Source organism: Herpailurus yagouaroundi, unplaced genomic scaffold (assembly GCF_014898765.1).
Source record: "Herpailurus yagouaroundi ecotype Mexico unplaced genomic scaffold, PumYag 215, whole genome shotgun sequence".
Classification (NCBI taxonomy): Eukaryota; Metazoa; Chordata; class Mammalia; order Carnivora; family Felidae; genus Herpailurus; species Herpailurus yagouaroundi.
Genome location: NW_024412446.1, coordinates 5,214,279 through 5,238,841, shown reverse-complemented (window position 1 = coordinate 5,238,841; position 24,563 = coordinate 5,214,279). Strand labels below are relative to the sequence as shown.

The 24,563-nt window shown below is 50.4% G+C and overlaps 1 protein-coding gene across 1 annotated transcript in view; it reads left to right on the top strand.

Annotated features, from left to right (window-relative positions):
* The window catches only part of RAB11FIP4 (RAB11 family interacting protein 4), a 118,803-nt gene that overhangs the window by 32,432 nt on the left and 61,808 nt on the right, over positions 1–24,563 (top strand). The window contains exons 2-3 of the mRNA XM_040455281.1: positions 10,303–10,390; positions 11,750–11,838. Coding sequence (XP_040311215.1) covers positions 10,303–10,390; positions 11,750–11,838 — 177 coding nt within the window. The remainder of the gene's footprint in view (positions 1–10,302; positions 10,391–11,749; positions 11,839–24,563) is intronic.

Genomic DNA, 24,563 nt, shown 5'->3' with positions numbered 1-24,563 from the left:
TTGACCTTTTAAGTCTGTAAGACTGGTGATATCTGCTTTCATTTCTGATATTTGCGATCTGTATCTTCTCTCCCTAGTTTTGTCAGTTTGGCTAGAGATACATCAATTTAATCTTTTGAAAGAACCAGATTTTGGTTTCACTGATTTTCTCTGCTGTTTTAATGTTTTTCAGTTTTTAAATTTCTGCTCTTCATAATTTCTTTCCTTCTTCTTGCTTGGGGTTTGAATTTTATGTTTTATTTTTATTTCGATGGTGTCAAACATTTTTAACTTCCTTTGAGATTTGCTCTTTGACTCATGGATTATTTTGACATGTCATTTGAATTTCCAACATTTGGGAAGATTTTAGATGGCTTTCTGTTGTTGATTTTTAGTTTAATTCCGTTACGGTCAGACCATATGATTTGTATGATTTCAGTTCTTTTAAATTTTTTTTTAACATTTATTTATTTATTTATTTATTTATTTATTTATTTATTTATTTTTCTTTTTTTCTTTTTCTTTTTCAACGTTTTATTTATTTTTGGGACAGAGAGAGACAGAGCATGAATGGGGGAGGGGCAGAGAGAGAGGGAGACACAGAATCGGAAACAGGCTCCAGGCTCTGAGCCATCAGCCCAGATCCCGACGCGGGGCTCGAACTCACGGACCGCGAGATCGTGACCTGGCTGAAGTCGGAGGCTTAACCGACTGCGCCACCCGGGCGCCCCTAACGTTTATTTATTTTTGAGACAGAGAGAGACAGAGCATGAATGGGGGAGGGTCACAGAGAGAGGGAGACACAGAATCTGAAATAGGCTCCAGGCTCTGAGCTGTCAGCACAGAGCCCGACGCGGGGCTCGAACCCACGGACCGTGAGATCATGACCTGAGCCGAAGTCGGACGCTTAACCGACCGAGCCACCCAGGCGCCCCTCAGTTCTTTTAAATCTGTTAAGTTTTGTTTAATGGATATAATCTATCCTAAGGTATAATCTATCTTGGTGAATGTTCTGTGAGCACATGAAAGAAAGTACATTCTTTTATTACTGAGAATGAGTTGTATGTCAATTTGTTTATTTTTTTAATGTGTATTTATTTTTGAGACATAGAGAGACAGAGCATGAACAGGGGAGGGGCAGAGAGAGAGGGAGGCACAAAATCTGAAGCAGGCTCCAGGCTCTGAGCTGTCAGCACAGAGCCAGACACGGGGCTCGAACTCACAGACCATGAGATCATGACCTGAGCCGAAGTTGGACGCTCAATCGACTGAGCCACCCAGGCGCCCCAAGTTCTATATCAACTTATAGGTTAAGCTGGTCAATAGTGTTGTCCACGTCTTTTATATCCTTGTTGTTTTCCCACCTAACTAACTTTATCGATCCCTGGAATAAAGCATTAAGGTCTCCAATGATAATTGTCGATTTGTCTATTTCTCCTTTCCATTCTATTAGCTTTTGTTTCATGTGTTTTTAAGCTCTGTTGTTAGGTGCGTGTACATTTAGGATTGTTACATCTCCTTAGTCAGTTGATTCTTTTATGTAATGTTCTTCTTTGGTCACTTTCCTTGTCCAGATTAGATAATTTCTATCATTCGATCTTCAAGGTCACTAACCATTTTTTTCTCTCATCTCCATTCTGCTATTGATCCCACCCGATAAATTTTTAACATTTGAGTCGCTGTATTTTTCCGTTCTAAAATTTCCATTCAGTTCTTTCTTACAGCTCCTACTTTTCTGCTGAGAATTTCTATTTTCCCATTTGCTTCAAGAGTGTTCACCTTTCCTTCATGGAACATGGTTAACTGCTTTAAGGTCTTTGTCTTCTAGGGATGCCTGGGTGGCTCAGTCGGTTAAGCACCCGACTCTTGATTTCAGCTCAGGTCATGATCTCACAGTTCATTAGATTGAGCCCCAAGTCAGGCTCTGCGTTGACAGCACAGGGGCTGGTATTTACTGACTGTCTTTTCCCTTGTCCATTATTGGGCTTTTCCTGTTTGTTTGTTTTACATGTCAAGTAATTTTCACTTGTGTCCTGGACAAGCTTTAAATATTATATTATGAGACTTTGAGCCCTGTTAAAATACACCAAAATGTATCAACTTGGGGGGTTTTGTTTGTTTTAAATCAGGAAATCAAGGGGTGCCTGGCTGGCTCGGTCAGAACATGCAACTCTTGATCTTGGGGTTGTGAGTTTGAAGTCCATGTTGGGTGTAGAGATTAAAATGAGTGAACTTTAAATAAGTAAATAAATGAAAAGTAAACAAACAAATCAGGAAATCAACCCAGTTAGGTTGAAGTCGCAGATCCCAACCTGCCTCCTGAGCTATGTATAGTTCCAGTGTCCGTTCAGTTTTCAAAGCCTTTGAAATACTATTTGGATCCACTTCAAGTGTGTATTCGCCTGGGGCCAGACTGTTCACTGTCTACACTGCAGTTCAGTTCTCAAAGCCTTTGGTATGCTATTAGTTAGTTCCTTGTATGTGTAGCTCAGGAGTGGGTGTAGGACCTTCAAACACAACTTTATGGGATCCCGTGCTCGAGCTGTTTCCTTTCTGTGATCACACCCCTCCCACTCTCAAAGGTCCCTTTTCCTGGTCCTTTAGTTAGGAATCTGAGGCTTGCAGTGGCTGGGTGGCTCAGCGGGTTAAGTGCCCAACTTCAGCTTAGGTCATGATATCACAGTTCGTGGGTTCCAGCCCCGGGTCAGGCTCTCCGCTGTCAGCGCAGAACCCACTTCCGATCCTCTGTCTGTCCCTATCTCTGCCCCTCCTCCCTCCTCAAAAATAAACATTAAAAAAAAAAAAAAAAGGCAAGAAATCTGAGGCTTTGGCCTCCCTCTGTAGTTTCATACCTCCCATGACTGGTCTGCCTCTGGGATGAAGTGGTAAGAGGAAAAAGAGAGAAATGAATCACAGGAATTTCCTCCACACACTTTGACCACAGGGACCCCTTTCCCTAGGTTCTCATTCCACGGACACAGATTTTTCTTCTCTCTGGGTTTTAGGCGCCTGCCTGGCGGCCGTTGCTGCTGTGAACCCCAACTTTGAGACAGGGTCTTGCCTTGGGGTAGGGCAGGGAGAGGGATTTTTTAAAAAAAGACCACAGCATTGGGGCCCCTGGGTGGCTCAGTCGGTTGAACCGCCGACTTCGGCTCAGGTCACGATCTCGCGGTCCGTGAGTTCGAGCCCCGCGTCGGGCTCTGTGCTGACAGCTCGGAGCCTGGGGCCTGTTTCAGATTCTGTGTCTCCCTCTCTCTCTGACCCTCCCCTGTTCATGCTCTGTCTCTCTCTGTCTCAAAAAGAAATAAACGTTAAAAACAAAAATTTAAAAAAAAACAAAACACAGCATTTCTTCTACTCTCTCTGTCCCCAAAGGACCCCCTTTGCCTGGCCTCTCATCAAACGGGGAGCATTTCTTATGGAGCTCTCCCTGTTCACACCTGCTGTGCAATTCCAGGGTTTGGGCCGCCCGACTCTAGGCTGCAAAGTACACAAAGGAAAAATAAATCCGTAGCTTACTGCCATATCCCTCTTCAAGCTTTTTGTTTATTTGTTTTTTTGTGGTTGTTTTTCCTTCAAGTTTTAATTTCCCTCCTAATTTGCCTGCTAGTATTTGCTTTTCAGATTCTTCCTATAGTTGCTTTCTGTAACCTGTCCAGCGTTTCCAGCCATAACCAGTGGAAGTGATAGAGTGGAGTGTCCTGGCTCCATCTTAACCAAAACCAGAAGGCTTCCTCGGTTTTTAATCTTGGCATTTAATTTTAAAAGTTTAACTCTGTCTCCAGGCCGCATCTGGGACTACTAGTTGGAGGCGTGCTTTAGCAACGCAACGTTTCATGTGACACTTTTCCCTTTAAATATTCACATTCTTGGGCCTGGGTGGCTTAGTCAGTTAAGCAGCTCCCGACTTCGGCTCAGGTCATGATCTCACGGTTTGTGAGTTCGAGCCCTGCGTCGGGCTCTGTGCTGAGAGCTCAGAGCCTGGAGCCTGCTTCAGATTCTGTGCCTCCCCCTCTCTCTACCCTTCCCCCAGCTCACGCTCTGTGTGTGTGTCTCTCTCTCAAAAATAAACATTAAAGGGGCGCCTGGGTGGCGCAGTCGGTTAAGCGTCCGACTTCAGCCAGGTCACGATCTCGCGGTCCCTGAGTTCGAGCCCCGCGTCAGGCTCTGGGCTGATGGCTCAGAGCCTGGAGCCTGTTTCCGATTCTGTGTCTCCCTCTCTCTCTGCCCCTCCCCCGCTCATGCTCTGTCTCTCTCTGTCCCAAAAATAAATAAACGTTGAAAAAAAAAATTTTTTTTTTTAAATAAACATTAAAAAAAATCCCAGTTCTTAAGTAAAGGTTCCCTGTACCCATCACCGTTTTCCTAGGTGAAAAGAGAGCAGAAGACAAATTTATTCACTCTCTGGTCAGAGCCCCCAAACTTGTGATGACAATAATAATAATAGCAGTTTATATTCGTAGAAATAATAATAATTATTGGCAAAGAACATGAACTTTGGAGCCAACCTTCCTATGTTCAGGTCTCAACTCTGCCTCTTACCAGCTGCCTGACTCAGCCTTTCTGAGCCTCAGTGTTCTCACCTGTATAATGGGAACAATAATAGTCTCTGCTTCTGAGCCGGTTGTAAGGATTCAATAAATCCATATGAACGGAGTGCTCAGAATCTGGCATAAAGGAAGAGTCACCAGGCATTTGCTTCATTAGTAATAGTAATTGCTAATACTTACTAGGCATCTCACCTGCTGACTGCCGGCTTATTTCCCTGGTTCAGATGAGGCAGCTGAGGCCTCCGAGAGGCAAATGGCTTGCTTGAGCCCGTCTGGCTGGCAGATCTGGAAATTAGGGAGGCGGGGGCGGCCGGGCACAGGCTCAGAGAGCATCTGGCTGGTGATCAATCAGACGGCGGCGGCAGTGAGGTTTTAAACATCGTCTGGTCGGAGCCAGAAGAGATGTGACCCGGGGGGAATGAATGAATGGAAAATCAGCCCAAAGAGAAAGGCAACAGAAATAGAAGGGGAAGCCTGGTAATTGAGTGGCCCCAAAATGGAAAGATCAATATTTTACTGCCAGTGAACAAGCAGTGTCTCTGGCAGCCAGCTCATGGCCCAGCCGTGTGTGGTTCAGTGAGAGCAGCTGCCCCTGCAGGCCCTGACGGGCCCAGGATGCCCTTCTCTTCCGACTAGAAGCCGAGAGGCAGCCCAGGGCAGCCTGGCCGTGGATGGCGTGCACGTCGCACGGGGCGGGGGCAGTGCCTGTGGCCCCGCTTCACCGCAAAGACCACACGTGGGTGGTTATTTGCTGTACTTGCTGTGTGACCTTGAGCAAGTCCTTCCCCTGCCTGGGACTTGGCTTCCCTGCCTGTAAAATAAAGGGCTGGGTCAGCTGAATGCCCCCCCTCCCTGGCCCAGGGGTGCATTGGTAAAATGTGGTCTAGTTCCAGGAGGGTTGAGACTCTTGGTGATCAAGGTGACGGGTCCCCAGCCGCAGCAGGTAAGGGCCCTGATACACAGGAAACCAGTAGACCGCAGAAGCTGATCGTCTGGGGCCAGCAGGAACTGGGTTCAAGAAAGGGTTACTGCCACGGTGACTGTCTAAACGTCTAACCTCTCCCGTCAGTCTCCTCAACTGTAGAATGGGAGGCTGTGATTGTAGCTGTTAAGGTTGTGAGGGTCAGAGATGAGAGTAAGCCGGGCCAGGGTTTAGCACACAGTTGAGCACAGAGTTGCTACAGTTGATGGCAAGCCCTCCATGAACCCAGCAGGAATTACTAATACCTCTCTGCATGAGCCCTGCCACTGTTTATTTAGAAGGTCCTTGAGCCTCCAGTTGTGGTGTTAATATAGTTGGCAGTTTTGTTAGAATAATTTACAGTGGTCGCGTTTGCTTTCTAAAGGGCCGTACGGCCCGTGGCACACACTCTCCAGGGTCTCCGCTCTTTGATGAGCCCTGTGGGAGTCTCCTACGCCATAGCTCAGGGGTGTTCAGGGACTTTGCGGTGGCCCTCAGGACCTCATCTGTCTGCCTGTCATCAAGCAGCCCCGCACCTCCGCTCCAGGCCGGCTTTCCCTGGAGGCGGTGGGGGTCAGGGGGGCTGGACAGCCTGGCCCCACCAATGTCTCCCAGTCCCAGGGGGTGACGGACACTTGGAATCCGAGTGCACAGCCTGCTGCTTCTCAGGTGGACCTGAGACTGGGGCTCTGCGTCGGCCATTCAACAGTCAGTGACGATCCACCCTTGACTGCATCGGAGATAATTGAGGCATAGCTCCTGACCTTGGAGAGGATTGTGGGGGTGAGTGCGGGGAGGCTGGGAGGTACCGAATGTCCCAGCCCAGCCCCAGTGTTCACAGAGTCCCCACGATGCCAGTGGGGAGAGGGGCAGGAGGGGAGGCGGCGGGATCCTGGCCAGGGTGGTGGGTGCAGGTGGCACTGGGCATTGGGATCCCCAGAAGCCACGCCCCTGCCCGATAGTCAGGCTGTCCTTGCAGTGAGGGAAGGGGACAGCTGCAATGCTGAGGACGCTCTGGCCGGGATGGGAGCTGGCAGGAAGCCACCTTCTTCCGTCACTGGAATTCCAACGTCCTGAGAGGTACCCAGGTTGAGGGGGTCCCGGACAGACCATGTATAGGCCCTGCCCACCCGTCACCCCCAGACTGACGCCCGAGTGCAAAAAGCAGAGTCAGCTGGAATAGAGGTACAAGTGCAGGGCCACCAAGCTCAGGGAGGGAGGAGAGATGCCCGCTGCTCGCTCACCGCTCATCTCCAAAGCCAGCTGGGCGCGTCCCCATGAGGCCAGGCCGCTGGCAGCGACCAGGCCTTCAGACTCCCGCCGCAGCGGCCACCACTGGAAACACGTCCCATGGGCATGCAAGAAACACAGTCCTTAATGGACGGATGAATCCCCACCATGGCTTGGGCTTTGGAGCCTGCGGTGAGTGGTGTGGGCCACGGGCGTTTACAATACCGCCGCTAAGAGTAACCCCTTGCCTGCATGCTGTGTTCTAGGGTTTCCAGAGTGCTTTGATGTAGCCTGCCCGCAACCCAGCCCGAAAGGAGTCTAAAGAAAGAGCTCCTCTTTGCCCCACTGTGCTTTAGACACCGAGGGTGATCACTGGGAAGAGAGGGAAGGTGCCTGACGAGAGTGTGGCAGTGTGTGCGCATGCGTGTGTGTGTGTGTGTGTGTGTCTGTGTGTGTGTGTGTGTGTGTGTGTGTGAGACCGCGTGTGCGCTTGCCTGAGGCCCCCAGCAGGGTGCCCAGCATGTAGGAAGCGCCCAGTGAGTGAATGAAGGTTTGCGTGTGCGCTGAGGGGAGGGAGGGACTGCCACTAAGTAACAGGCTGATTTAGAAGCAGGCTTCCAGAAGAAATCTCAAGAAGCTGACTTTCAGTTGCTGGAACTATGGGGGGGGGGGGAGGGGTGCGGGTGGGTGGAGCCTGGCGCTAATTAATTAGAAAAGAGAGTTCTTACGAAGTTGGCCATTGCCAAAAACTAAGGAAATGTACTCGGAGCTCTCGAGTGGGAAGTCACTTGCTCTGGCTGAACACTAAATTAAGACGTCTTTACAGAGAACAATTTGGCAACTGTTGCCAAAAGCCTTTAAAATTTAGATGACTCGGGGCGCCTGGGTTGCTCAGTCGGTTAGGCGGCCGACTTCGGCTCGGGTCATGATCTCGCGGTCCGTGAGTTCGAGCCCCGCGTCGGGCTCTGTGCTGACAGCTCGGAGCCTGGAGCCTGTCTCAGATTCTGTGTCTCCCTCTCTCTCTGCCCCTGCCCCGTTCATGCTCTGTCTTGCTCTGTCTCTCTCTGTCTCAAAAATAAATGTTAAAAAAATAATAATAAATAAAAAAATAAATAAGATTTAGATGACTCATAGAACCATTCATATTCGGTTATTCAACAAATGTTTGTGAAGCTTCTAGTATATGCCAGTCATGGCGGGAGCTACCGTGTATGCAGCCGTGATCGAAACAGACATGACCCGTGCCCTTAGGGAGCTTATTTCCTAGAGGGGAAGACACAAAGTAATAAAATTATCGCATAAAATATAATTACAAATTGCAGTAAGTTGTTTGAAGGAAAAGTATAGGGTGCTACAGGCTACTAGAAGGTGGACCCTAATTAGATGGGAGTGGTCAGGACAGGTTTGTCTCAGGGGGAGACATTTGAGAAAGGCACAAACAGTGACCCGAAGGGTGAATCAAATCAGGTGGCGAATGAGGGGAGGACAAGCATTTGAGATGACGTACAGCATGTGCAAAGGCCCCGAGTCAGGAAAGAGTGGTTTGCTTAAGGAGCTGACTGAAAGCCAGTGTGGCTGGAATGCAGTGAGGGATGGAAAGAGCGGGAGGAGATGGGGCTGGAGGGGCCAGATCATATAGGGCCTTGTAGACCACGTTACAGAGTTTCGATTTTATCCTACGGGTAGTGGACAATCACTGGAAGGTTTTTACCAGGGGAGGAGGTGACAGAATCCAGTCGGAGTGGAGGATGAGCTGGAGAGAGTAGATGAATCAGGAAACTTCGGCAGCCAGGAAGGGAGATGATAATGGCTGTGACCCGTGGGACTCCACGGGTGGTGTGGAAAAAAGAAAGTGGCTTTAGGGTATGGCATTTGGGTATGGATTGCATGCGGGTGAGAGGGAGCAGCCCCCGTGATGCTGCAGAACTGCACAATGGGCAGAAAGGGAGGGAGGATGCGGCCAGGGAGTGGGGTGTTCGAGTGAGTGACACTGGAAGAGGGGCAAGTCCTCGGTGTGGCTGGGGTGGCTCAGGGCCTCGCCCCGCTGAGGTGGGATGGGGGAGAAAGCGATGAGGAAGTCAAGGATCTGAGGGGCCAGGGCTCAACTGGTCATCACACAGCTGTAGAAACCCCCAAAGATGAATTGTAATGACAAAAAGCAGGAGATAACGAAAATGCCCAGCCATTAGGGGGTCGTTAAGTCAATTAGGGTGTACCCACCGTGCAGCATATCTTATAACCACTAACAACATGGGTGGTACCACAGGGAAGCACAAAAGGGTTTCTTTTTTTTTTTTTAATTTTTTTTTAACATTTATTTATTTTTGGGACAGAGAGAGACAGAGCATGAACGGGTGAGGGGCAGAGAGAGAGGGAGACACAGAATCGGAAACAGGCTCCAGGCTCCGAGCCATCAGCCCAGAGCCCGACGCGGGGCTCGAACTCACGTACCGCGAGATCGTGACCTGGCTGAAGTCGGACGCTTAACCGACTGCGCCACCCAGGCGCCCCACAAAAGGGTTTCTGATTAAACTGTTAAGCAGGAGAGAACCTTCCAAACGTCAGGAATGGCTGAGTCGTTTGGGCTAAAAAAACAAACAAACAAAAAACCCTTATTAACAGACTTTGTTTTTTAAACATTTTTTATGGAAGTATAAAGTACAAACAGAACAGAAAAGTGTGCCGGCCACAAGCAGACAGCTCAGTGGGTTTTCACTGTGTGACCAGCATCCAGACCAATAAATAGAAACCCCCTTGGTACCTTCCCCCTCCTACAAAGTGCTGCAAATGCAGCCACTGTCTTGACCGTAATTGGTGTTGCCTTAAATCTTATTTGATCTGTAATTTAAAATTTTCCAAGAATGTATACAAATGTGACATAATTATTTCCTCCTTGTGGACAAAAGGGAATTTGGCCAAGGGTCTCTCAGAACTACAAAAAAAAAAAAAAAAAAAAAACCCAAAAAGTGGTTCAAACCATGTGTTTTTTCTTTAAGTTTATTTATTTTGAGAGTGGAGGAGGGGCAGAGAGAGAGAGAAATTGAGAGAGAGAGAATCCCAAGCGGGCTCTGTATTGTCAGAAGGGAGCCCAACTCAGGGTTTGAACTCACGAACCATGAGATCATGATTGAGCCAAAGTCAGGCACTTCACTGGCTGAGCCACCCAGCTGCACCCAAACTATGTGTTTTAAAGGGGGAAAAAAGTGGGAAACGGCAGGGTTTGATTCATTCTCTTTTCCGGAGTTTCTGCAGCGAGCTCGTATGATTTTTGTAGGAAAGAAACCATTAAGTTAAAAAAAAAAAAAAAATCAGAGCGTTCACTCTCCATGTGCCAGTCTTCTTTGGAAGGCTCCTGGTGCTGTCTGTGGACCTCAAGAGAATCAAGTGGCCCGGCTGCCGTCGGGGGGTTGGTGCTGATCCAGGGTGAGGGGTGGAGGCCTAGGAAGGGACACCTAATCCCCTTGGCTCAGGTGACAAGCCCTCCCTCCATTCCAGCCTCCCCAGCCACCCTCACGCCAGCTCCGTGAACCCCCATGGGGCGTCTCTGGAGACCTCACATCTGTCCCTCCTTCCTTCTCACAGGTGGAAAAACTTGTCAAATATTTGGATCCCAACGACCTCGGGAGAATCAACTTCAAGGACTTTTGCCGAGGGGTGTTCGCCATGAAAGGTGAGACCTCTGGGTCCTAGGGGTCTCTCAGGATCCCGTCCAGCTGCAGAAGCTGGCCTGACTTGGGTCTCAGCTGGGATTCCTCCCCTGGGGACTGAGGAGAAGGATCAGGCTCACCCCATGCCCACGGGACAGTCATTTCCTCCCTGCCTATCGTCTGTCCTGTAGAGAAAGGTTTCTGATTGCTTTCCTGTCTCCTCCTTGAGTCCTCCTCCGGGTCACCTCCCTCCAGGATGACCCAGCTCCCGGGCAGTGTCCCAGGACACAGGACTTGCAGTTTGAAAACTAGAACAGCTGTGGGCAGACCCCGGGGCACAGTGGATGCCCATCTCCCTCCTTCTCTCCTGTTCTCTTTGTTTCCTCGCCTCTCTCTTCCTTGGGACTCCTCAGTCTCTTCCTCTCTTCCGCTCCCCTCCTTGAAGGAGCAAAATACAGTCCCTCTCTTTTCCCAATTCGAAGGCCATTGTGAGGCACCTCCAAGGACCAGAGGCCACTCATGGCCACTCTTACCACTAAACTGCTTGTCTGGAGAAAGCGGCTTGGGCCACCGGGCAGGCAGACTTGTTCAAGCCTCCCTGCTGGCTCTGAAGAGAACACAGGCCTGCAAGACTTTCCTGCCATCTGTGAAGGAAGCCATGTTTTCCTGTCAGGATGAACCTTCTTCTGTGGGGCACCCGCGGCTCTGGGAGGGTGGGAAGGAAGCAGGAATCACTTCCTTGGAGGTGAGGGCTGACAGGAAGTGAGCTGAGAGGTTGGGAGGGGCTGCACGCGGCCCCCACAAAGCCTTCCGCAGCGTGGACTGTAGGACCGCCATTGACTGGGCCTGTCATGTGCCCACGCCAGGTGCTTTGTGGGTTTGACCTCCTTTGTCTGAAAAGATATGGGGGCATTTGCTCAGGAACCACGGAGGGAGGCCATCTGTGTGACGCAGTCTGCAGGACGCGGAGCCATGCCGAGGGTGACCCTGTCCTAGATGTCCTGGAGTTTACAGGGCCGTCGAAGGCCTCGACCGCAGGGGAGTGTGTGCATTTGGAGTGTCTGTGAACCGGGCAGGGAGTACTGTCTCATGTCCCTTCCTCCAGAGAGGCCTCCTTGATTTCTCTTTGCCCCTGGCCTGCCCTCTGCATTTGGGAGTCTCTCTGTTGTGTGTTCTCTGTTGGGGTCAGTGCGTCTCAGCTCCACCGGCAGAGCCCGGGACCAGCCTCTCCAGGGCTTGGCGTGCCATCTCTGCCTTTGAAGGATCAGCTGGGCTCTTGGACACTTGGGCCACCTGCCCCCCACAGCCCTTCCTGCCCTAGGCCCGTGGATCAGAAGCAAAGCTGCTGAGGTTCTGACCCTGCGCTGTCTGTCCGTCTGCAGGGTGCGAGGAGCTGCTGAAAGATGTGCTGTCCGTGGAGAGCGCAGGGACGCTGCCCTGCACGCCCGAGATCCCAGACTGTGCGGAGCAGGTAAGAAGGGGGAGGCCCGAGGCCTCCCGTGAGCGGGTGGAGGAGCCTCCCGAGGCGCTGCCTTGGCCTTTATGATCTTTTTGCTTCTGCTCCACCCTGTTGGTGTCTGGGACGCCCCAGGGCCTCCCCTTTCGAGGACACGTTGGCTTCAAAGTCAAGAAATAGTTTTTGGAACCTGAGCAGCCAGGCCCCTTGCGAGCCACGGCAAAGAGGGTAGGGACTGGGGGGTCCTCACGAAGCACTTGGCTCCCCCTCTCTGGTTCCAGGGAGCAACTGAGTCAAACGGGAAATGACAGACTTGAGGTCAACACCAGGCAGGACTGCATTTTGTTTTTCTTTTCTCCTCTGCCCTTAACCCACGAAGCCAACTGGTTCCTGTGTGGTTTTTCCCAAACAACAAGCCCCACCGGGTCCTCGGTCCGCCAGTTCTCCAACGCCAAGCAGGCGTCTAGCGGTTCCGTTCCGTTCCAGAGTTAGTGCAGACCCCAAGGGTCACGGACGCAGTCCCACGAGCCTGCCCCACCGTGGGGCAGCTACAGATGGGGTGCCCAGGCTGCCTGCACTTGTGCCGGCTGGGGTCCCCACAACCCCCCTCGGGTTCAGTAATTCACTGGAACAAGTCACAGAACCCAGGGACACACCGTACTGGCGACTATCAGTTTATTACAAAGGACACGACTCAGGGAGAGCCTAATGGGACAGGTGCAAAGGCAAAGCGTGACGGGGGCCGGGGGTCGGGGAGGCGATCGCATGCCGTCTCCAGACCCACCGGCTTCCCCGCACATGTGTGCGTTTGGCAATCGGAAACTCTCGGAACTTCGAAAACCTGACGTGCAGCCTGGGATGGGGGGATGGGCGAGCCGGGTGTTCCCACCTTCTAATCACACTGGGGTCTTTCTGGTGGCCAGACTCATCCCGAGGCTCTCTAGGGGCCCCCCCGGTGTCACCTCCTCGGCAGGAACGCAGCCATGTCGGGAAGGGGTTCCCTATGCGTGACTAAAGGCACTCCCGTCACTCAGGAAGTCCTGAGGGCCTGAGGAACTCTGTGCCCGAGGTGGGGCACACGCCACAGCCCTCATGGTTGTTTTCCTTTATCCGTGCCCAGCGGTGTGTTTGTTATAAAGCTTCGGAACTCTCGTTCCAAACACTTGTGGCTACACCCTACGGACAGACACAGTTTAAGATGCGTATATTGACAGGCTCCAAGGGCCCTTCTGGCCGAGACACCCCAGGGCTGGAGGACGATTCGCTCGGTTTGTCATCCAGGCCAGCTCCAATACCTTCTCTCCGCCTCTGGTTGGTGAACTCCCCCAAACAGAAGTGCTTTCCAGAGCTGAAGGAGATCCAGGACCCCAGAGGTCACTTAGGCCGGGTGGTGGGGTCAGGATGGGGACTGGATGAGTGGGAGTCCACACAGAGGGCTGTATCGCTGGGGGAGGCCAGCAGAATGATATTGGAGAAGCCAACGCTCAAAGGCGGCAGAAGCCAGAGCCAGGCACGGGGTGCGGGGCCGGGGCCCCCAACACGGAAGCCAGGTGGCTGGCCTCCAGGGTGCTGTGCCCAAAATGAGGGCCCCCCCAGGGATGAGTGCAGAGAGCTGGGCTCCAGGCCTGCCTTGACAGGCCCAGTGGATGTGGGGTGAATATGTATTTGAGCCCAGCTAATGGGATGTGGGCCAGGATCAGAGCAGAGGACTCCTCGTGTGGGACAAACACGGAGCGTCCCCAGGGTTTTGGGGTGGACCCCTCGTGGAGAGCTGAGCAGGAAGCAAGGTGAGGAGGAAGGCTGTGGGGTCACCCAGGACTGGGTCCACACCCCACTTGGGCCACTGACTGGATATGCACACCGGACAAGCCGCTCTCAATCCCTCTGCGCCTCAGTTTCCTCAGCTGTAAACAGGGCTGGGCACGCCGGTCTAAAGGACCTGAGGAAATACGAATTTTCTTATTAGCGAGTACATGAGAGCTGCCTTCCTCCCGTGCCGCGTCGTGGAGGTCAGCACGAGAACGTGGTGCTCATCAGCTTTACCCTCGGACACTGGTGTTTCGGTAGCCTGTCAAAATGGAGGCCTGCCCACGAGGAGCTGGGGGGCAGGGGGTAGCCGCGGCCAGGCTCCCCACCAGGGTCGCCCGGGAGGCCCTATCCCCGCAGCCACGGGCTGCTCGCCTGGCCCCCATGCGTGGCCGTCCACGCTTCCAGAAGAAAAGGTGGGAAACAGACACGGAAGCCCTGGGCTCCAGGAGGATGCTCTGCTTTTAAACAACACTATTTTCCAGAATAAAAAGAGGTTAGAGAAAAGCGAGAAGCACATGCCAGTCGAACCTCAGCAGCCCCAGTACCCCTCATCTTCTCTCTCTCAGGACCTTGCCTGCGTATGTGTTTTTATTCCCCTGTGTTTAAGCCCCTCCGGGGGGATCGCTTCATGCCCTGCATGTGGGTCTGGCTCTTTCAGGTGGCTCGGTTCGGCGGGACCCTGGGGAGGTGGAGACTGATCACTGCACACACTGCTCAGCCTTGTTCTGGAGCATCCAGTGGGGCAGCTCGGTTGACCCAGGGTCTGTTCCTTACCATGGACTCCTGAGTGCTAGGAGGTGGGAGGCAGGGGGGAACAGGTCAAAGTCCAGCCTGCTGGGCCTGTGGGCTCCTGCAGGGACAGGCTGTGAAGGCCCAGAGGCCCCGGGTCCCCGTGACGTGAATGAATCCACTTCCTGGCTCAGCTTCCTCTAATGTGCTCCTCAGGTCGGAGGAGCAGAGGGCGCCAGCCTGGGCAGATCTTAATCCGGTGGACCAGGCCCTCAGCACCCTGCTGTGTCCCAGCTGTCCCCTAGGGGTCAGCTTGAGACTGACAACAGCCTGGTCACTCAGGCTTCCAAAGTGCTGCCGGAGACAAAAGCGTAAGGGTGGTTTGGGGACCACGTAGGGATGACACGCTGATGGGACACCCTGGGGTGGGGACCTCTGACATCACCACTTGATGAGGGCCATCGTTAAAATGGTGAGACACTTTAGTGTTGCTGGTGGCCATAGCCATGGCTCCCAGCCTGCTGTGCAGACTTCTGGGCCATGTGAGTCCCTCCTGGGTGGGTGCCACCTGTGCTGCATCAGTTCTGGAACTTACCGAATGTCACCCTAACTGTGTCCTCAGAGCCTGCGACACTGGGGCATCCAAAAGCGTCCCTGAGGCCTTAGTAAACCCAACGGTTGAGTGAGTTTCCCAGTGCAGGGGGATGTGAATTTGGTCAGGGGATGCTGGGTGTCCCTGGTGTCCATGGATGAGTGTCCCTGGGTTAGGGTCTTAGGAAGCACCCTGGGAATCCCTCCCAAGGCTGGCCCGCTCAGTGGGCTGGCCCTTGTCCTCTTTTCTTTACAGCCCTCCATCTATATAGCACAGGGGTCTCCGTGGGGAGAGGGCATGGGCAGGTGTGGAGAGCCCCACTGCGGGCCCGAGAGGCAAGGGGGTGGTGCCGTGGAAGCTGACCCCACAAATGCTGTGAGATCCGGGGCCCTTGGTCATTCTCCTTCGTGGGCCAGTTAATAGGGAACCCCATAAAATGAATAGGGCGTCAAGCCACCTGCTTCTCCTGTGAAACTGCCATCTCAGTGAATGATGTCACCAGCCAGCCAGCCCCCAGGCCGGAAAATCATTGCTGCCGCCCCCACATCCAGCCGGCCTCGAGTCCCCTGATTCCAGCTTGTTGCCTTGTCCTTCTCCCCCTGCTGCCTACAGCTCTCTTCACCATCCCCAGCCTTTCTAGACCCTTAGCCCGGTGCCTCAGGATCTTCCCTAAGGGGCTGCTCTCTCACTCCCTTCTGGGACCCCTCATCACCAAAGGGATAAAACCAAGTCCCACCTCCTTCTGCAGCCTCGCCACCCCGAAATCGGTGACAGCCAACTCTTCCTCATTCTATGAAAAGGCTGAGTTCTCTCTTGCGTCCCAGACTTTGTATAAGTTTTGTCTTTCTCCAGGGATGTCCTCCCACCCGCTGTCCCTGGGCTAACTTCTGCTCAGCATTAAGACTTACGCTTCCTTCAGGAAGCCTCCCCTGGTTCCCTCTGCTCCAGCCTGGAGGAGGACCTGCCCTGAACTTCGTTGAGGCCCTGGGCCTTAACCTCAGCCTCCAGGGTGGCTCCAAGTCCCCTCCATAGTGACACCATTTTCACCCTGTGGTGACAGGACTCAGGCTGACCCTGTCTCCATATCCAGCACACCCGTATTCATGCTGCATAGAATGTTCTGTAAGTATTTCTAGGATTAGAAATCTAAAAATGGAACTGCTGTATCAAAGAGTGTGCAGACCCTATTTATTTTTTATTTTTTGGCTAAATGGCACTTTCGCCCCCTCTCTCTCTCTTTAAATAGGCTCTATCCCCAACATGGAGCTCAAACTAACCACCCCAAGATCAAGAACCCCTTTGTTCTACTGACTAAGCCAGCCAGGCACCAACATTTCTTTCTTTTTTTTTTTTTAAGAAATGCGTCCAAATTTTTCTTCTAAAAAGGCAGTAGTGATGTATCATCTGACCGGATGTGAGAGTGTCCATTTCCTCACCCCTTTGCCAACCCTGGAAGGTCTCCACCTACCTGCCAGTCTCCCCTCCACTCCTCCCTTCCCTTCTCCGCTCACCAGCCTGATGGAGGGAGACTCCCCCTTGCTTTCTTTGCATTGCCATTTATTTACTAGTGAGGTAGACCATGTGTCCTGTTCACTGGCCCTTTGGGTTTCTTCTTTGGGGAGTTACCTGTTCATAGTCTTTGCTCATTTTCCTTCGGGTTGTCTTTCCCTTATTGATTTATAAGACATCTAAATATATTCTGTCAATCTTTATGCATTTTGCTTGTACTTTAATCTTGGGTTTGGTGTCTTTTATTGCACAGAATTTTAAAATTCTTACGTGATCATTACCAGTCCTTTTATGCCATTCACATGTCATGCCTTCTTTATCTCAAAGCTATAAACGTATCCCCCTATATATTTTTTTTCCCGATACTTTTAGACAAAACGTGTTTATGCTTAGCTCTTTGATCCACCTGCAGACTATTTTTGCTTTTGATAAGGGTATAGTCATCCGGCATCATTATTTTCAAAATGTTGCCAGCCGTTCAAGCTCCTACTATCGGATAGTCTCTCTTTCCCCACTCATTTGAAATTTCACCCCTTTCTCGTATGCTAAATTTCCTTATAAACACGGATTTCCTTCTGGACTCTGGTCTGTTATATTGATCTATTTGTCTATCTATTTCTAAGCCAAAACCAGTTCAGTTACTCTCGCTTTATAGTTTGATATCTATAGAGGCAGTCTCCTTCGTCCTTCTTTATTTAAAAACATTTTTTTTGTTATGCTCACGTATTTTCTCTTTGAGAATATTCTTTTTTGTCAAAACCTGTTAAAAATCCTGCTAGAGATTTTGTTTGAAATTTATACATCACATGAAGGGAATTGGCTTCTTTACAATATTGAATTCTCTCATCCAGGAACATAATATATCTCTTCATTTATTCTGGCTTTCTTTTACGCCAGGACTTCAGAATAGTTTTATTTCTCAAATACATTCTGTGTGTTTCTTCGTAGGGTGACTATATTTTCGAGTCCCTATTGCTGTTATGTGTAGAATCCTTTTGCTGCGACATTTCCTAATTGGTTATGTCTGTTGTATAGGAAGGATAGCTTTTGACTTGGGGTGTTGATCTTGTCATGACAACCTTACTAAACCCCCTTATTAGCTCTAGTAGGTCACTTATATGCTATTTTCTAACCTTCACTCGATATACTCATGTAGCTATATGACTTTCCTGCATAAATTTATTTTTTTAAATTTTTTAAATGTTTATTTATTTTTGAGAGAGAGAGAGAGGAGCCCACAAGCCCAAGTCGGGGAGGGACAGAAAGAATGGGAGACACAGAATCTGAAGCAAGCACCAGGCTCCGAGCTGTCAGCACAGAGCCCGACACGGGGCTCAAATCCATGAACCGTGAGATCATGACCTGAGCTGAAGTTGGATGCTTAACAGACGGAGCCACCCAGGTGCCCCGACTCTGTATAAATTTAAATAGCAACTTATTGTTTCGTCACAAGAAGACAACCACATTTTTTTTTAACCAGTTCCTCATTGTTAGCATATATGTACATATATATTAATGGAATTTGGGGGGTTAACAAAAGCAGTGTAACCATCATTCTTGTAGCTAAGTGGTTCCCCATGACAGCAATCATTGCTTTAGAGTAAGTCTGAGGTTGGCATCCTACAGTTCCTGTGGGCCAAACGTAGCCGCCTGTTTTTATAAATAAAGTTTTATTGGAACACATTCATCCCTGTTTGCTCACCTCTTGCCTGTGGCTGCTTTCACATTACAGTGGCAGAGTTGGGTGGCTACCGCAAAGCCTACACTATTTCCTATCTGCCCTTTACAGAAAAAGTTTGCCAACCTTTTGGATAAATCCTGCTAAGTGGAAACTATTTTATCAAAAGGATGCACATCTTAAAATTTCTAATACAACCGCCAAATTCCTTTCCAGAAGATGTCTCATTTACTCTCCCATCAGGATTGTACCCTTTTGGTACGGGGTGTTAAAGGATTTCTCAAATCTTTTTAATTTGAGAGGCTGAAAAAATTAGGATTGCTCTTTTGAATTAAATATGGTTGAACTTGGGGCCCCTGGCTGGCTCAGTCAGTAGAACATGTGACTCTTGATCTCAGGATCGCAAACCCTGCAATGAGCATAGTGATTGCTTAAAAAATAAATAAAATGAAATACGGTTGAACTTCTTAAATTACATTTATTGGTCATTAGGAGTCCTTTGCTCATTAACTGCCTGCCCACATTCTTCACCCTAGTTTCTTTGGATGTATTAATATTCATTGATTTAGAAAAACTAGAAATATTAAATTTTCTTTTCTTTTTCTTTTTCTATTTTTTTTAAATGTTTATTTATTTATTTATTTATTTATTTATTTATTTATTTATTTATTTATTTATGAGAGAGAGAGAGAGAGAGAGAGCAAGCAGGGGAGGGACAGAGAGAGAGGGAGACACAGAATTGGAAATAGGATCCAGGCTCTGAGCTGTCAGCCCAGAGCCCGACATGGGGCTCAGACCCACAAATCATGAGATCGTGACCTGAGGCGAAGTCGGACGCTTAACCGACTGAGCCACCCAGGTGCCCCTCTTTTTCTTTTTTTTAAGTTTATTTACTTATTTTTTTTCAACATTTATTTATTTTTGGGACAGAGAGAGACAGAGCATGAACGGGGGAGGGGCAGAGAGAGAGGGAGACACAGAATCGGAAACAGGCTCCAGGCTCCGAGCCATCAGCCCAGAGCCCGATGTGGGGCTCGAACCCACGGACCGCGAGATCGTGACCTGGCTGAAGTCGGGTGCTTAACCGACTGCGCCACCCAGGCGCCCCTTTATTTACTTATTTTGAGACAGACAGAGACAGCACAAGGGGGGTGAGGCAGAAAGAGAGGGAGAGAGAGACCCAAGCAGGCTCCGTGCTGTCAGCTTAGAGCCCCATGTCGGGCTGGAACTCAGGAAACGTGAGACCATGACCTGAGCTGAAACCTAGAGTCGGATGCTCAACCGACCGAGCCACCCAGGCGCCCCAGGTATGTTACCTTTTTTGACATACATTACAAATATTTTTTCAGCTTGTCATTTGTTTTTAACTTTGTTTATGACAGCAAGTTTATAATTCTTTTATAGCCAACTCATCAATCTCTTCCGTTATGGCTTTGGCTTTTGGTGTGGTGCTTAGAAAGGCTTTCCTGCCCAAGACCGTGGAACTAGTCTATCTTATCTTTATTTTGTGTATTCGGTCTTTATATTTACAGCTTTGATCCATGGAATTAATGTTGATGTCTAGAGTGAGGTAGGGATGCGCTTTCCTTTTTTCTCCTCTGCCCCTCCCCCTCCCCCCTGCCCACCTCACCCCCCACCCTGGGAACCAGAAGCTCTTACGCAGCAGCCCTCCCCGATAGCAAAACAAATGGGGTTTGCTGGGCATCCAGGCTCCAGGCCTGGGCCCAAACTGGCTCTTCTGCTCATATTCAGAAGGAGCTCTGCCCAACCGCCACCCTCCCCCCCCCCCACCACCGTCTTGCCAGGACAGCTTTTAACAATCTGCCCTGTGCTTCTGTCTGGAACTGGCCCAGGGAGCTTATGGCCTGCAGGTCCACGCATATTGTTGCCTAACTTCATCCCTCCTAGAGCGAGTGTTCCTAAAACCGCTTGTGACAATGGCACTTTTAGAGTCTAAAAACGCTTTTTCTGACAAACGGCGCTCTGATTCAGCTGTGCTGCTGGGGGTGTGGGTGGTGGTATCCTGTGTGCCGATGACTGGTGAGGCGAGAGGGTGTCTAACTCAGCGGGCTCAGCGAGGGGCCCGGCTTCGTCCTTTCTGCTGAATATGGCCACAGTGTTTCTCTATGTTCGATACCTCCCTCCTCTTGAAGGAAAGACTAATCCTCTTGTCCCAAGCCTCCTAGTTTGTGTCAGAATGAAAGATCTTTGGGTCGCATCTCGGGGGAATAACTGAACTCTGATGAAAATGGAAGTGGCTGGGGCAGAAGCAGAGCAGATGCTGACGGGCCTTTCATTTGTCCCCCACGCCCCGTCCTGGTGTGCCCTGGATGGCCTGTCCCCCACCTTCTGTCCCCAACCGTCCCTGCCCTAAGAAGGCTGGGCTGAGCCAGCCACCAGCACTGGCTTCTCCGGGCAGTCGTGTGTTCCCCCCCCCTCCCGCGGCCCCCCCCCCCCCCCTTATTGATCAAGTTCACGCTCACCTTCAGAACCTGGACTCACGGAGTTAGCACCTGAGCAAACTTTGGAGCGTGGCCACTTACATCTCATCTTGAAAGGGTTTTGTTTATTACCCTGTAAGATATTAACCAATTTTGCATCTAACTTTGCGGTTTACTGTCAGCATTATTTCTTTCACTGACTATGCACACCTGGATCTCACCCGTTCTCCTTGAAAGCAGCTGGCTGCCCCAACATGCTGGGTCCCTCATTAATGAGTTAAGTAAATTTTTGACACAGGTAATTGTGGGAAAACACAAACGCGCACAATCACATAAGGACGGATGTTAGTTCTCAGAAGCAGCCCAGTCCGAACTAGGGGTTCTCAACCCCGGCTACACATTGGATCCGTGTCGGGCGCTTTCAAAAGATACTGATGCCTAGGCCCCCACCTCCAGGAGATTCTGACTTAATTCACCTGAGGAGGGGTCCTCTTGTTTATTTTTAAAAGTTCCCCAAGTAGTGTCTGGGAGGCTCAGTCGATTAAGCATCTGACTCTTGATTTCGGCTCAGGTCATGATCTCACAGTTCGTGGGTTCGAGCCCCAAGTCGGGCTCTGTGCTGATGGTGCATAGCCTGCTCAAGATTCTCTCTCTCCCTCTCTCTGTTCCTTCCCTGCTCGCTTGTGCACTTTCTTTCTCTCTCAAAAAAATAAACATTAACAAAAAAAGTTCCCCAAGTAATTCTAACACACACCCAAAGCTGAAAAGTAAATGTCTACCCTGGGAGTTCTCAAACTTTGCCACGTATTTTAATTGCCTGGGAGCTTTTAAGATTCTGGATACCCAGGCTGTCCCTCAGACCTGTCAACCCAGAATCTCTAGGGTCTTGCCTTTTTAAAAGCTCCTCAGGGGGCACCTGGGTGGCTCAGTTGTCCAACTTTGGCTTGGGTCATGATCTTGTGGCTCGTGAGTTCGAGCCCCGTGTCAGGCTCAGTGCTGACAGCTCGGAGCCTGGAGCCTGCTTCAGATTCTTTGTCCCTCTCTGTCTCTCTGTCTCGAATAAATAAACGTTAAAAAATAAAAATAAAAAAAAATAAAAGCTCCCAGACGATTCCATGAAGCCGTGACCCTGTAACATGCTGGTTCATACTGGACAATGGACACTGGAGCAGCATGTGGGTTCAAGAAATATCGGCTGCCCTTTGACTGGTGTGGGATTGCAGGGCCCTGCTCCGAGGTGGCCGCCCTCCGTAGAACCGGGCTGCCCGATGCTCAGGCGCAGGGAGGGAGCATTCTTGGGGTCCAGTGAGCCATGACGCTGCTTTTCCAGAGAGAGGCCCTGCAAGGGCCCGTGGGGCCTCTGGGTCAGCCAGGCCGGGGTGTTCCCTGTGTCGGAGCTGAAACAGGAATCGTATTAGACGTTCCTCACCTGCGGCCCAACGTAGAAACCTTCTGAGAGCTCAGGCTTCCGCTACAGAAGCTACAAATTTACTTTTCCTCCAACGTTTTACCTTGAAAGTTGTCAACTCCAGGAAAGACGTAAGAGTCGTGCAATTGAATACCCATTTATCCGGCTCCCAACGCTTGCTTTTTCTGTGTTTGTGTGCCTGTATATCCTTTATTTATTTGTTGGTGGACCATCTGAAAGTTCATGGCAGGGGAGCCCGGGTGGCTCAGTCAGTTAAGTGTCTGACTCTCGGTCTCAGCTCAGGACTTAATCTCAGGGTCATGAGTTCAAGCTCTGTGTTGGGCTCCATGTTGGGCTCTGTGCCAGGCATCAAGCCTACTTAAAAAAAAAAGTTAGTTGCAGGCCTTATGACACTTCATCCCTAAATACTTGACCATATTCCTAAGAGCAATGATGTCCTCTGACATAACCACAATACGGTTCTCACTTGTGAGGAGTTGAACGTGGAGGTGATATATTATTTAATATAAATTCTATATTCAAGTTTTCCCAATATTTTTGGAACTTTTTTTAATTAAAAAATTTTTAATGTTTATTCATTTTTGAGAGACAGAGTGTGAGCGGATGAGGGGCAGAGAGAGAGGGAGACACAGAATCTGAAGCAGGTTCTGGGCTCTGAGCCGTCAGCACGGAGCCTGATGCGGGGCTTGAACCACGAACTGTGAGATCATGACCTGAGCCAAAGTCGGACACTTAACCGATTGAGCCACCCAGGTGCCGCATAACTTTCCTTTTTGATCTCAAGTGCAATCTAACATCACATGTTATATTAGTTGTCATGTCTCTTTAGTCTCCATTCATCTAGAATAGCTCACCAGCCTTTTTTTTTTTTTTCACCCTTAATGACATTGACATTTTTGATGAGTTCAAGCCAGTTGTTCCAGAGAATGCACTCAAATTGTATTTGCCCATATTGATCATCTAGCCCTTTGGGGTAGTGCAATTTAAATCCAAATTAAAATGGGGGTGGAGGGGAGCCTGGATGGCCCAGTTGGTTAAGTGTCAAACTTCGGCTCAGGTCACAGTCTCACGGCTCGTGGGTTCGAGCCCCATGTCGGGCTCTTTGCTGTCAGTGCAGAGCCCGCTTTGGATCCTCTGTCCCCCTCTCTCTGCCCCTCCCCCGCTCATGCTCGCTCTCTCTCTCTCTCTCTCTCTCTGTCTCAAAAATAAACATTAAAATAAAATGGGGTGGAGGGTGGGGAGTTCTACTGGGTTTGTTTTTCTGCTCCATATGCATTTAAAGTGCCCATTGTTGGTGCCTACTCAATGGGCCTCAGTATTCCCAGTGGTAAAGCAGCCAGCAAGTGGGGTGTGGGGATAGTAGGGGAGCACCGTGAGGCACCTGTCCCCAGAATCGGGAGAAGGCTGCCGCCCTGGTGCCGTGGGAACATGCCATGGGCCACGAGGGTGTCTCTGCAGCTCACGACGAACCTTGGCACCTGGCCCCAGAGTGCAGCATGAGGAGACGGGGGTCCTTGCTCTATGGCAGTGGCCACATCTCCGTCCTCTCTGGGCTGGTGTCCCCAGCAGTGAGATAAGGGCATCAGAGTAGGCATCGTGTTCTCTTGGAGGGCTGATGTCAGGAGAAAACTGTAAAATGGGGCCGGTGGGAGAACTGCATGGGCCTCTTGGGGACTACGTGGGCTAACGTGGGGAAGACACCTGAGCCTCTGGGACGCTGTGCATGGCATCTCTCAAGGCACCCAGGCCTGACGGGCCCTGAGCGCCATCTTCCTGGGATCCCAACTGCAGCGCAGGAATCAGGGAAAACCTCATCAAACATTAAAACGCATCATTCACATGCGTTTGAAAGATAAGAAGGAGGACTTTTATGTTTGTTTATTTATTTATTTTGAGAGAGAGAGAGAGAGAGAGAGAGTACAAGCAGGGGAGGGGCAGAGAAAGAGAGAATCCCAAGCAAACCCTGCACTGTCAGCGCAGAGCCCGACGCAGGACTCAAACCCACAAACCGTGAGATCATATCCTGAGCCAACACTGAGAATTGGACGCTCAACCGGCTGCGCCACCCAGGCGCCCCAAGAAGGAAGTTTTAAAATAGTTGTCTTTGGGGCGCCTGGGTGGCGCAGTTGGTTAAGCGTCCGACTTCAGCCAGGTCACGATCTCGCGGTTCGTGAGTTCGAGCCCCGCATCGGGCCCTGGGCTGATGGCTCAGAGCCTGGAGCCTGTTTCCGATTCTGTGTCTCCCTCTCTCTCTGCCCCTCCCCGGTTCATGCTCTGTCTCTCTCTGTCCCAAAAATAAATAAACGTTGAAAAAAAAAATTAAAAAAAAAAAAAACAGTTGTCTTTGACAGGTTGCTCTTTTGAGTCCTGCTCCTGTAACCAGCTCGGGTCCCCTGGCCTCTAGAGTGTGGCCACTTTATATAAGGTATGACTATTATTGCTGTTTTATGATAATAAAATAAAAGCGATGTCCATTTTCATAACAAAACTGGCCTTGGCTGGGGAGGGAGAGAAACAGGGAAATTGGACCCTGGGTGGCTGGGGCCAGGGAGG